Source organism: Caretta caretta, chromosome 3 (genome assembly GCF_965140235.1).
Source record: "Caretta caretta isolate rCarCar2 chromosome 3, rCarCar1.hap1, whole genome shotgun sequence".
In the NCBI taxonomy this organism is placed as follows: domain Eukaryota; kingdom Metazoa; phylum Chordata; order Testudines; family Cheloniidae; genus Caretta; species Caretta caretta.
The window spans coordinates 52,209,993-52,223,378 of NC_134208.1; the positions used below are offsets into that span (position 1 = coordinate 52,209,993).

Consider the following 13,386-nt stretch of genomic DNA (forward strand, 5'->3'; position numbering starts at 1 on the left):
GGAGTCTTAGAACTTTTAGTAAGTAATCTAGCTAGGTATGTGTTAGATTATGATTTCTTTAAATGGCTGAGAAAAGAATTGTGCTGAATAGAATAACTATTTCTGTCTGTGTATCTTTTTTGTAACTTAAGGTTTTGCCTAGAGGGGTTCTCTATGTTTTTTAATCTAATTACCCTGTAAGGTATCTACCATCCTGATTTTACAGGGGGGATTTCTTTATTTCTATTTACTTCTATTTTTATTAAATGTCTTCTTGTAAGAAAACTGAATGCTTTTTCATTGTTCTCAGATCCAAGGGTTTGGGTCTGTAGTCACCTAGGCAAATTGGTGAGGCTTTTTACCAAACCTTGTCCAGGAAGTGGAGTGCAAGGTTTTGGGAAGTATTTTGGGGGGAAAGATGTGTCCAAACCACTCTTCCCCAGTAACCAGTATTAGTTCGGTGGTGGTAGCGGCCAATCCAAGGACAAAGGGTGGAATATTTTGTACCTTGGGGAAGTTTTGACCTAAGCTGGTAAAGATAAGCTTAGGAGGTTTTTCATGCAGGTCCCCACATCTGTACCCTAGAGTTCAGAGTGGGGGAGGAACCTTGACAGATGTGTAAACAGGGATATTTGTTAGGATTAGAGAGGCTATATTACCACTGTCTTTGGCACTGGTGCAACCATTACTAGAATACTGTGTCCAGTTCTTATGCTCACAATTCAAGAAGGAGGGTTATAAATTGGAGAGGTTAAGAGAAGAGCCATGAGAATTATTAAAGGATTGGAAACCATGCCTTATAGTGATAGGCTCAATGAGCTCTATCTTTTATCTTAACCAAGAGATGCTTAAGGGGTGACTTGTTCACAGTCTATATGTACCTACTTGGTGAACAAAACTGACAATGGGCTCTTCGGTCTCCGAGACAAAGGCATAACAAGATCCAATGGATGGAAATTGAAGCTAGACAAATTCAGGCAGGATATAAGGATATACATTTTTAACAGTGAGGGTTATTACACATTGGAACAACTTGTCAGGGGTTGTGGTGGAATCTCCATAACTGGCAATTTTTAAATCAAGAATGGATGTTTTATTTTCTATGAAATATGCTCTAGTTTAAGCAGGAATCAATTCAGGAAAGTCCTATGACCGGTGTTATAAAAGAAGGAAATCTACATAATCATAATGGTGCCTTCTGGCCTTATAATCAATAAGTCTTATACCAGGCTTTTGTTTCTCTGTCAGGTACTCAAACTGTAAAGTTCTATATCCACCATGCTTTCCATCCAAAAAAATATACCCTTTGGGGTCCTGTGTAGAAAAATCATTGTTCCCTGGGGATGGGCCAGTAGTTGAAAGTCTAGAACCATCTCAGTGATGGGCCCTCAGCAAGATGTGTCAAATGTCTTTCCTTGGCAGGGAAGCTCTCTGTAATGCAGTATAACAGACTGCCCTTGGGCAAATCTGAACTAATATGGCCACCTTACCAATATTTCAGGCCAAGTACAAATGAGACTCCACAATTTGATAGAGTCATATCCCACTCTATCAAATTCCAGCTGAAAGCAATTTAATACTAGAAGAGCAGAAAATATTTCCAGCTGTGTATCTTTAATACTGGATTTTATGGTGCTTGTTAAAGCATACTTCAGGAATTATTATATTAATTTAAGCTGTGCCTTTTTGACAAAAATATTCCTGTAGAATACAAAGCACATTTCTTTTCCCCAAGCCTATGGTCCCGAAACCGACATAGGGATGCACATGAAATATTTTTTTGTGTGAAATTAATAACAGTTTCACATCCCATATTTTGAGTATTTAATAAGATCACATATATATAACATAGTTTTTCATAAACATAAAAATATACTTCATTCATATATGAATGTTAAGAAAAATATAATCAGTTCATTTTATAGATACAGCTATATATGTGTGTGTGTCTGCACACATCTATTTTATTCTAAGGGACATTTTTACTAACTGTAATAGAAGTTATATGCTTAAAATTAATGCAAGATGTTCCAACCACAAGACTTTTCTCAGCTATAAACATTAAGAAAAGATATAGAACTTTAATATCCATTATTCTTTATGAATCATTCCTGAAAGAAAAGCCTCAAGGTCAAAAGCTTGTATCAAGCCATTTTCTACTGTCAGTGTGACATTCAATGTTAACCTTTCATTAAATGAGCAACTCACATACTTGCACAATTAATGAACCTCTTTTTGTTCAGCTGTCTATGGTAAGCCTTACCAGATGAGTAAAATATATATTAATACTTCTGAGCACTATATACACCCTTTGAACCTCAGAGATTCAATACACATATTCACAATAAAGAGGATAATATTACTGTGACATTGAAACCAAGGTATTTGCCATTTATATAAGTGGAGGCATTGACTTCAAAGTCCTGGGTAAATTCCAACTAAAGTAATTATATTCTGCTTAGTTAAATTTCTACTGCAGTTTTAAGCATGCAGTGTATACCTCAATCCCTATACTAAACTGTGCAGACATGTTTTGCACTGTTAAATTGATGCTATGTTCCATCCTACAGAATCTTATATTTCAGGACCTAGATTATGACTTTTAAGCCATATCCCAGAACATGAAAACATAAGAATGGCCATACAGGGTTAGAACAAAGGTTCATCCAGCCCAGTATCCTGTCTTCCGACAGTGACTAATGCCAGGTGTCCCAGAGGGAATGAACAGAACAGGTAATCATCAAATGATCTATCCCCTGTCACCTGTTCCCAGCTTCTGGCAAAAATCCCATCAGAGCTGCTGATTGTGCATGAGGATTGGGGCTCAGTCTGCTCGATCCATTACTCTCCTGAGGTACCAGCCCTTTTCACACACTGGTGTAGAGGGAGACCAAGGCTATGTTCAGGACTCTTCCCAATTCTCTCCACCCTCTTTCGAGCTGTAGTCCTTGGCATGGGAAGAAGCAAATGTAAGCAGCTCCTGTATGCCGCAGACTTCGATGGGGGCAGTTCTCTTGTGTGTTGGTAGGCAGGGACCACAAACAGACTGGCCCCAACTTTTGTACAATTAACAATTTTCAGTCATGCTGCTTTGTTTATTTATGTTTATCTGCCTTGTCTATTTAGGCTGTCAGTTCTTCACAGCAAGGACCATGTCTACATCTATGTTTGTACAACAGCAAACATAATATGCCTGGAATCCTGAGTGGAGACTCTAAGCATTAATGTGGTACAAATAACACATTTATTGCATGGCAAGATGGCTGATTTTAGTCTGGTGGGTCCTGCGTTTTTCTTGGCGGGGAGCTAAGATATCACCCTTTGCTCCTTGCTCTGAGTCCCAGCCCCTCTCATCCACTGTGGGTTTCTTACCCACATCCCCCTTAGGTGTGGTTACCCTCGGTCCTTAGATGCTGGAGGGAAGGGAGTCTCCCTGTCCTGCTGGGCAGGGTCTCCCTTACTTCAGTTCTCAGGTCTTCCAAATCTCTCAACACACACACACACGCTCCAGTCCTTCCTCCTCCACCCCTGTCTGCCTGACACAGGGGGTTTTATTAGGTTCCTAACAGGGCCTTAATTGACTGCAGGTGCTCCAATTAACCTGCAGCCACCATCCCTAGTCTACAGGGAACCACACCTTACTTAGCCTTGAGCTAATATATTTCCCCTCTAGCACTCTCCCACTGCTCCCTGGCTCTCCTGTATCACAATTGTAATAAAGTAATAGTAGTCAAAATGACCAGTTTAGGATAAATCTCAACCTACTTCACAGAAATGTTATGAGGCATAATTTGTTAAAGCTTTAAAAGTGCTTTACAATCTTTGGCTGGAAGGGTCTATATATTACTGTTTTGCAAAATATGTATTTAAATTTACCATACAGTTGCCATTTGCTTTGTGATTCAACAGGATGCCTAATATCCGCTACTGACAATTAGAAATTATTTGTAAACCATCTCAAATCTTACCTTTTTCACAAATACACAATGGATTCTGATCAACTTGTGCTAAGCAGGTTGAGTTGTTTATACATGGATTGTAGGGTCGGTCACAGGGATTGTAGCGCTGCTGGCAAAAGTCACCAGTATAAAATGGTGGACAAATGCATATAAACTGCCCCTGGATAGCAGACTCCTGACAGGTGGCTCCATTTAAGCATGGGTTAGAATCACATTCATTTATATCTTCAGTGCATTGTGGCCCTGCCCAGCCTGCTGTACATGTACATCTGGAAAAGAGGGGTTTGGGTTGGGGTAGAAACAGTGGTTAAGCTTATTCAGAACAATTAGTAACCCCAGTAGTAATGGCAAAACAAACTGAAGATAATAAAAAAAATGTTTTATGGTTACAAAGAAGTGTATCTAAAGAACAACTAACATATAACCCAGTCCCCAATTCTCTCTGTCTCTACAATGAGAGACAGAGAGAGAGAATGTAGGTGAGGTAATATATTTTATTAGACCAATTTCTCTTGTGAAAAAGACAAGCTTTCAAGCTACACAGAGCTCTCCTTTAGGAAGAGGAGCTATGCATAGCTTGGAAGCTTGTCTCTTTACCAACAGAAGCTGGTCCAGTAAAAGATTTCACCTCACCCTCCTTGTCTCTCTAATATCCTAGGACCAACATTAAAACAACACTGCAAACATCTCTCATCATAGTCATTCTGTTTATTCTGCAGAAAAAAGTCAGTCAACCATTGGTCATGGAGATTTCTTATATAAACTATTCCCCTTCAATGAAAATTAGTAAATAGCTGTTTGCTAAAACTTCTGGAAGTGAAAAAAAGGAACATTTATTTACATTTAGCATTTGTTCCCCACATCTTGTCCACTAAGTATAACCTATAACAGATTCATATCCCCAGGATCCCTGGGACTTTAGATTTTTAGGACTTCCATGAAAGTTTCCAATTTAATAATTTTAATTATTATCCTTACAGCGTACCATCTGTGAGAGGTTAGCTATCTGCCAATCCACTGAAAGCCATTCCACAAAGGTGGGAGTTTTCAGTTGTTCTGGTGTATGTGTTAAGAATATCCTTCCAATTGTCAGCAGAGCAGCCAATAGTTGATCATGTCCAGGGACACTGAAGAGATGTGAAAGGGCACCATGAACAGAATGCTTCAGCTCAAGCAGGATTAACTTTTAGTATCTGTTCAATAAAAGCATACATTTATTTCTGGTAATCCTGAAATTTCTCATGGGTCCATAAGGTGTAGAATAATGTACCTATATGTGAGCTCTCTCCCTCCAGCAAATATTTAATATTGGGAACACAGAGATTTGAGATGGAATGGAGTGTAAAATAGTTGAGTATTAAAATGTATACTGAACTTCCACTAGGGAGAGAAGATAATTTTAATTTAATTTATTTACAGTGAAGCATATTTTGACCCCAATCACCATATATGAATTATGTTTCTACTCTACTTTACCACTATGCAATGAATTTTAGTTTAACATGGAAGATAATTTTCTTAATGGAGTGATAAATGCCCTATTATATGTGATACTGTGAAACAGTCAATAAAATGGCCCTGATTCTCAAGCGTCTTTACTTTTGTGTAGTAATTTACACCTGTGCTAAATACTAGCAAATCAGAACAGGAGTTTTACACCTACTTTTCATAGGAATAACAGGAAAAAAACGTTCATTGACATAAATGTAATTACACTGTAGAACTGATGTGATCAGAATTAGGCCCTGGGTCTGTAAGGTGCAATGCCCATTGAAGTTCATGTGAGTCTTTTTCCTGATTTCAGTAGGCACTGGATTGGACCCTCAGTGTTCTAGAGATTTTGGAGTGAAAATGAATTCTCCCTCTGACAGATTAAATTGGAAATCAATGAATAGCCTTTTCATGAGCCATTGTATGGCAGATATTCTCTGGGACCTTGATCGGTTCTTGCAAACCCTCTTCTCATGGACAATTGATATACTTTTGCTTTGCTACAGTATCTCATGATAATGGCTTGGTTTCTTCTGTAAGTAAATTAGTGAGCACTGGTGGATTTAACTTCTTTTTAAATGTGATCTTTAGAGATTTAAATATTGGGAAAGTCTGCTTTTAATAGAAAACCAAAACATTTGAAACATGCATGACTTGTACAATCAAATACTGTGAAGCTTTTCAGAGCATGAAAAGTCCATCTCAAAGGTCTACATTAAGTCTTACATAATGGCCACAGCATTTTTTCCCATTTGTGCCTGTTTGGAGAAACACCACAATGAAGCAAAAACAACGAGGAGTCCTTGTAGCACCTTAGAGACTAACAAATGTATTTGGGCATAAGCTTTTATGGGCTAGAACCCACTTCATCAGATGCATGGAGTGGAAAATACAAGAGCAGGTATAAACACATGAAAAGATGGAAGTTGCCTTACTAAGTGTGAGGTAAGTCTAACAAGACAATTCAATTAACAGTAGCATACCCAGGGAGGAAAAATTACAGGAGCAGGTATAAAAGTTATTTTTCCTCCCTGGGTATGCTACTGTTAATTGAATTGTCTCGTTAGACTTACCTCACACTTGGTAAGGCAACTTCCATCTTTTCATGTATTTATACCTGCTCTTGTATTTTCCACTCCATGCATCTGATGAAGTGGGCTCTAGCCCATGAAAGCTTATGCCCAAATACATTTGTTAGTCTCTAAGGTGCTACAAGGACCCCTCGTTGTTTTTGCTGATACAGACTAACACGGCTACCACTCTGAAACCTAACACAATGAAGGAGAACTTGTTGATGACAAGTATATTCTTTCATTATTTGAAAGGCTATTTAAGTCTCAGACTCAAAACAGCCCCTATGTTTTGTTTTATATAGATTACTGAACTTCATGCATAGACATAGCCTTAACTATTTTTAAAATTACATACCCTTAATTATTAATAACAGAAAAAAATAAATCAGTTCTCAGTGAAACTCTCTTCCACCACCAAAATAAATAAAATAAAATAAAATAAAAATAAATTTACTTGATATTCCAAGCTTTTAGGAAAATCATATGAATGGATTCCATTATTTCCCCACACATTGTACCTGGAAGCACATTAACTCTTAATAGCAAAACACATCCCAATTTAAAAATAAATAAATAAAATAAAATTATAAAAGTGCAAAAATAAAGCTATTTCATATCAAAGCAGCTGACATAAATTAGACTGCCATCTTTATTCATAACATTTTAAGGACTACTTAAAACGTACAGGTGAAAAGAGCTTTGAAATAATCACTTTTTGCAATAAAAAAATAGGAAAGGCTTCCTAGGAGATAGTGTACATGGTGTACATTGTAGTGAAGGTTTGTTAAATAAGGTATAAAGAAAGAGACTGTCTATTGTATAAAGGGGTGCATGTAACTCTATGAATTCTGAATGTGATTTTGAGAATCTTGCTGTTATTGTTAGCAAATGAACATGTGGTACAACGAAAATGGACAATAATTCAACATGCAAAATATAAAGTAGGAGGGTACAACAAACATATAAGTAAAAAAAAAATACAAAAGTGTCAGACTCGGAAAGGCTTATGTAGACATCACATACGTTTTAGCCACTCAAGTGCCCTCAGGGTCAGCAGTATGGAGTCCGGAAAGTCCTTCTGATAGACCAGCATGAGAAGATCAGCCATTCAGGTAGGGATGTGAGGTTCTCCACCATACCTCAGCTACACAGAGGGCTGTTCTCAGGTCCACAAGTATGGTCATTTGTTTCACATGTCACCACCCCACATCTGAAATGGTTGAGATTGCACTACAGATAGCATGGCAGCTCAAAGCCAGGCAATCTTTCATTAAACTGAATGACGCAGAAGGAGTTTCTTAGAGAAGGAACAGCTCACTCCCATTCTGCTTGCTACAACATGACAGCATCTTCTGTGGAGAAGGTTGGTAATATAGTCCAGATTGGTCTTCTGCTGGTGAGTCGGTGGTGAGGCACCTCCTATCTATCTTTGAAAACTGGCAAATCCCCTGGATTTTGACAAGAAGATTCTTTGTTGTAATATAATGCCTGAGGTTAGCAGGCAGGATATTACAAAGAACTGAGAGCCACTCCGTTTTTGTTGGTCTCATAGTCCCTGTTATTATTCTCATCATCTGAGTCAATTGCATATCAACTAGCTTTGCATGGGGAGAGTTTAATCACACAGGAACACAGTATTCTCAAACTGATTAGCAGAGAACGAGCCCAAGCTGTGCAGTGTTTGTTCATTAGCTCCCCCAAGCTCAGCCCACAGACTTATTTAAGAGGTAATTGCTACTCCTAATCTTCTGAGCTACCTTGGAGAGATGGTCCTTATAGGTAAGTGTGCAAACTATTGTACTTCTAGATATACTGGTTTGGGGCATGTGCCAGTAATTCTCCATTCAAGAAAATGTTAAGTTCTCATGAAGCATTAGCATGATTGAGATGAAAGCATGACAATGTTGTCTGATTCCCTGGGCTTAAGTCTCCACCTCTTGCAATAGCCACTGATGGCTGCCATATTTTGGTTCAGGTTGCCCTCAATCTTTCTGAAATCTCTGCCTCTTGAATCTAGACAGATGTCATCTACATACTTGGATGGCCTTGAGATTGTTGGAGGTAGATCATTAGTAAATATGTTGAAAAAAGTAGGGCAAGAACAGATCCCTGAGGGAGTCCATTTGCTTGGATCCTCAGTTATGCTCAGTTAATGCTCATATGCTCAGTTAATTTCCTAGCATTGCTTGGAATTGTCTGTTTCAAAGCATCATTTCTGTAGCCATAACAAACTATAGAGGTAACATCATTGACATCTTGACCAGGAGGCCAGTGTGCCAGACAGTATCATATGCTGTTGCAATTTCAACAAACACAGTCCCAGTCCTTTTATTCCATTGAGAACCATTTTCTATACAGGGGGTAAGAGCAAGAACTTTGTCACAAGTACTCCTATTAGGCCTGAAACCTGACTAGTCATCAGTCAAGAAACTGTCTTACTAAGGGCACATATCTTTGCAGAATAAGTTGCTTCAAAAGTTTGTCAGAGCAGCTCGCAAGTGACATCAGATGGTAGCTAGATAGAAGGGAATGATCTTTTCCTGGGTTTGGTATAGCTATCATCCTTATTCTTAGGGATCTTATTCTCTTGGATGATATACAAAAGGAAAATTGAGAGCCACTTCATGCTCTTCTTACCAAGATATAATCACATAGAATCATAGAATATCAGGGTTGGAAGGGACCTCAGGAGGTCATCTAGTCCAACCCCCTGCTCAAAGCAGGACCAATCCCCAATTAAATCATCCCAGCCAGGGCTTTGTCAAGCCTGACCTTAAAAACTTCTAAGGAAGGAGATTCCACCACCTCCCTAGGTAACACATTCCAATGCTTCACCACCCTCCTAATGAAAAAGTTTTTCCTAATATCCAACCTAACCCCCCCCCACTGCAACTTGAGACCATTACTCCTTGTTCTGTCATCTGCTACCACTGAGAACAGCCTAGATCCATCCTCTTTGGAACCCCCTTTCAGGTAGTTGAAAGCAGCTATCAAATCCCCCCTCATTCTTCTCTTCTGAAGACTAAACATCCCCAGTTCCCTCAGCCTCTCCTCATAATTCATTTGTTCCAGTCCCTCTAATCATTTTTGTTGCCCTCTGCTGGACACTTTCCATTTTTTCCACATCCATCTTGTAGTGTGGGGCCCAAAACTGGACACAGTACTCCAGATGAGGCCTCACCAGTGTTGAATAGAGGGGAAAGATCACGTCCCTCGATCTGCTGGAAATGCTCCTACTTCTAAAGCCCAAAACGTTATTAGCCTTCTTGGTAACAAGGGCACACTGACTCGTATCCAGCTTCTCATCCACTGTAACCCCCAGGACCTTTTCTGCAGAACTGCTGCCGAGCCATTTGGTCCCTAGTCTGTAGCGGTGCATGGGATTCTTCCGTCCTAAGTGCAGGACTCTGCACTTGTTCTTGTTGAACCTCATCAGATTTCTTTTGGCCCAATCCTCTAATTTGTCTAGGGCCCTCTCTATCTTATCCCTACCCTCCAGCATATCTACCACTTCTCCCAGTTTAGTGTCATCTGCAAACTTGCTGAGGTTGCAATCCACAACATCCTCCAGAACATTAATGAAGATAGTGAACAAAACCAAAAACAAAAAAGATAGTGGGGCACTCTGCTTGATACGAGCTGCCAACTAGACATGGAGTCATTGATCACTACCCGTTGAGCCGGACGATCTAGCCAGCTTTCTATCCACCTTATAGTCCATCCATCCAGCCCATACTCCTTTAACTCCTGGCAAGAATACTGTGGGAGACCATGTCAAAAGCTTTGCTAAAGTCAAGGAATAACACGTTCACTGCTTTCCCGTCATCCACAGTACCAGTTATCTCATCACAGGAGGCATTAGATTAGTCAGGCATGACTTGCCCTTTGTGAAACCATGCTGATTGTTCCTGATCACTTTCCTCTCCTCTAAGTGCTTCAAAATTGATTCCTTGAGGATCAGCTCCATGATTTTTCCAGGAATTGAGGTGAGGCTAACTGGCCTGTAGTTCCCAGGATCTTCCTTCTTCCCTTTTTTAAAGATGGGCACTACATTAGTCTTTTTCCAGTCGTCCGGGACCTCCCCGATTGCCATGAGTTTTCAAAGATAATGGCCAATGGCTCTGCAATCACATCCGCCAACTCCTTTAGCACTCTCAGATGCAGCACATCCAGCCCCATGGACTTGTGCTCATCCAGCTTTTCTAAAGAGTCCCAAACCACTTCTTTCTCCACAGAGGGATGGTCTCCTCCTCCCCATGCTGTGCTGCCCAGTGAAGTAGTGTGGGAGCTGACCTTGTTTGTGAAGACAGAGGCAAAAAAATCATTGCGTAAGTTAGCTTTTCTCACATCCTCTGTCACTAGGTTGCCTCCCTCATTCAGTAAGGGGCCCACACTTTCCTTGACTTTCTTCTTCACATATTGGTAAAATCTTGTCAAAGGCATATACTTTTCCAGTTTTCTTGCAGCTCAGTGCTGTATCCACTTCCTCAGTGAAGAAAGGCTGGAAGATATGTTTCTCACTCAGAGATAGGACCAGTCTGTATCAGCACATTACTTCTTTACTGACTTCTCAAAGGATCCAACCCTGTTGACTTTTGCAATATTAGTTAGTTTTGTGATGATGCTGTTCAGGGACACTTCACACTGACATATAGGTGATGCTTTCTGTGCTGCTCTAAGCTTCCTTATGAGCTACCAGGCTTTCCTGCTAGAGCTTGTCATGTGCATATTTGATAAAACTTCTTCTGAATGTTCCTTGCAATGAGCATTGTGGCTGTCAATGGAGTGGTTTGCTCCCTCTGGGTCACCAGACTCTTCACCCTGCTTACAAAGTTCTTCACATTCCTCATCTAAGAAGAGTATGTAAATATTTTGGTAGCCATGTGGGATAGATTTAGTGACTCTTTTGAAAGGCGATTTTGAGAAGTGAGTGTAAGCATTTTCTACAGATGTATTATGTGGAACACACATTTCACACTCATTGGTCAACTCTGAATATTTTTCAGTCTACTTCTCTAATTCCACCACAATCTAAGGACAGTGATTATTGCTCTTATCCAAGTAAGAATGGGATATCCTATGAATGGGGTGGTGCTTGTTGTGTGGAGAGAACTCCAGAAGAAGTTGATAATGATTGGCTCCTTGATAAGGTGACCCAAGGTCAGGAAATTAGCCATACCCCACTGTCAGAGGTGAGTTACTGTTTAGGGTCATGCAGGAGACATAAAACATTTATAGAAGTCCAATCCATTTTTTTTTCAGATTTCTCTGCACCCCATGAGGTGTGGTGTCCACTGAAATCCACAGCATAGATGGTTGGATGTTGAAGTGTTGCTAGAGGTGGAACATCCCAGGCTTCATTTATAAACATTCACAACTTTAAACTTACGACTCTTTTGTTGTAACAGTGAGCTGAAATACTTGGTAGGGCCCTTGCATCATCAATAACAGATTTTACACAAATGGCTCTGTTTGCCATATTATCCATGAAGATTGTACTATGTCAGTCAATTGGCAAAGAAACAAATCTACATGTGTTTCTTGGAGACAGATAACCTCCTTGTTGTAGTTAATATTGACAGGAGTGGCATAATAAGAAGACAGTTGGTCAACAACAATGTTCAACATGCAAGCTTCTCCTTGCTTTAGACCAGTCAGCCACCCCAAAAAATATTCCAGGCATTATTAGGATGCAAAAATTCACCATCACATATTTGGAATTACTGTGTGAGAGAGAAAGAGAGACAAAAAGTGTGTATTGCAGAGGAGATGAACTAGGTGACATTTCAGAATACTTTAAGACAAAGTAAGCGGTGAACGATAGAGTAAATGTTCCCTGACTCCTTCCTTCCTCCACCATCTTTATGTATGCTTTCATGTTGAGTTGACATTCTCTGGTGGAAGAGGACAATATTGTGGACAAGCATTTACCTTCCTGCAGCAGGGTCATGACTACCATACCCCCACCTCTCCCATGAGAGACCTCTCTCACTACTGTAAGCTGATCTTGCATGTACTTTCCCAATCCCTCCACCAATACATATTGGTGCATGCATTGCTTTCCAGCTTCCTGGCCCCTTCTCCCATGGGGGAGAAGTTAAGGTATGTCTGCTCAGAGAATTCCCCTGGTCAGGCTCTCCTTGCCTTTTCTCATTTGCCTTCTCTCACCCCCCCCCCATTTCCTTCTCAAGTGCTTCCTTCCTGTGCTCTTTTTAAACCACCTGCCTGTTAATGGGCTAATTGGCTCATTAACGTTCTAACACTTGGTCTGGCCTAGTCATGCCTGATCATTAGGCCTTCTCTGAGGGAACTTAATTGGTGCTAATAGAGACCACAGTGTTGGCTCAAGCTCTATCTCTTGGCATTCTGTAACATACTCCCCTCCTTTCTAATTGAAGGGTGTTTCCTCCCTCTTACTCTCTCTCTTATTTACTGGAGGTTGTATTAGGGCAATGCCTCTGCTCACCCTCAGGGTGGTCATCTTGGGTGCTCCTATAGGGTCTGTCCATTCTTCACTCATAAAAATCACATCCTGTGGGTGGAGGTCACGCCCACAGTTCTGTCTTTTCCCACAGATCCTCACATCAAGGGCAGCCTGTTGAGTTATTCTTTCTGTGTCTGGTCTCTTTGTTTTGGTGTTGATTTGCTCTTGCCCTTTTTGCCTTCTGAATATCCTGCATCTCTGTTTTGCCCAGCCCTCCAAAGCATTCCAGGGATGTCTCCTCCTGACATTCTAGAGGTAAGGGCTCAACTAACAATTCAACCTCCAGGGATTAGCTTGTGTTACTTCCACCCCTTGATCCTGTATCTTTCTCTTCCTCCTCCTTGCTCTTGGTACCTTGGGCGGGACTTCTCTGTCATCTCTTTCTCTATGGCTTGTAATT

The 13,386-nt window shown here is 40.3% G+C and overlaps 1 protein-coding gene across 1 annotated transcript in view; it reads right to left on the reverse strand.

The window, feature by feature from the left end:
* The window catches only part of EYS (eyes shut homolog), a 1,269,973-nt gene that overhangs the window by 884,850 nt on the left and 371,737 nt on the right, over positions 1-13,386 (reverse strand). Inside the window, exon 12 of the mRNA XM_075126509.1 lies at positions 3,948-4,207. Within this exon, the coding sequence (XP_074982610.1) occupies positions 3,948-4,207 (260 nt within the window). The remainder of the gene's footprint in view (positions 1-3,947; positions 4,208-13,386) is intronic.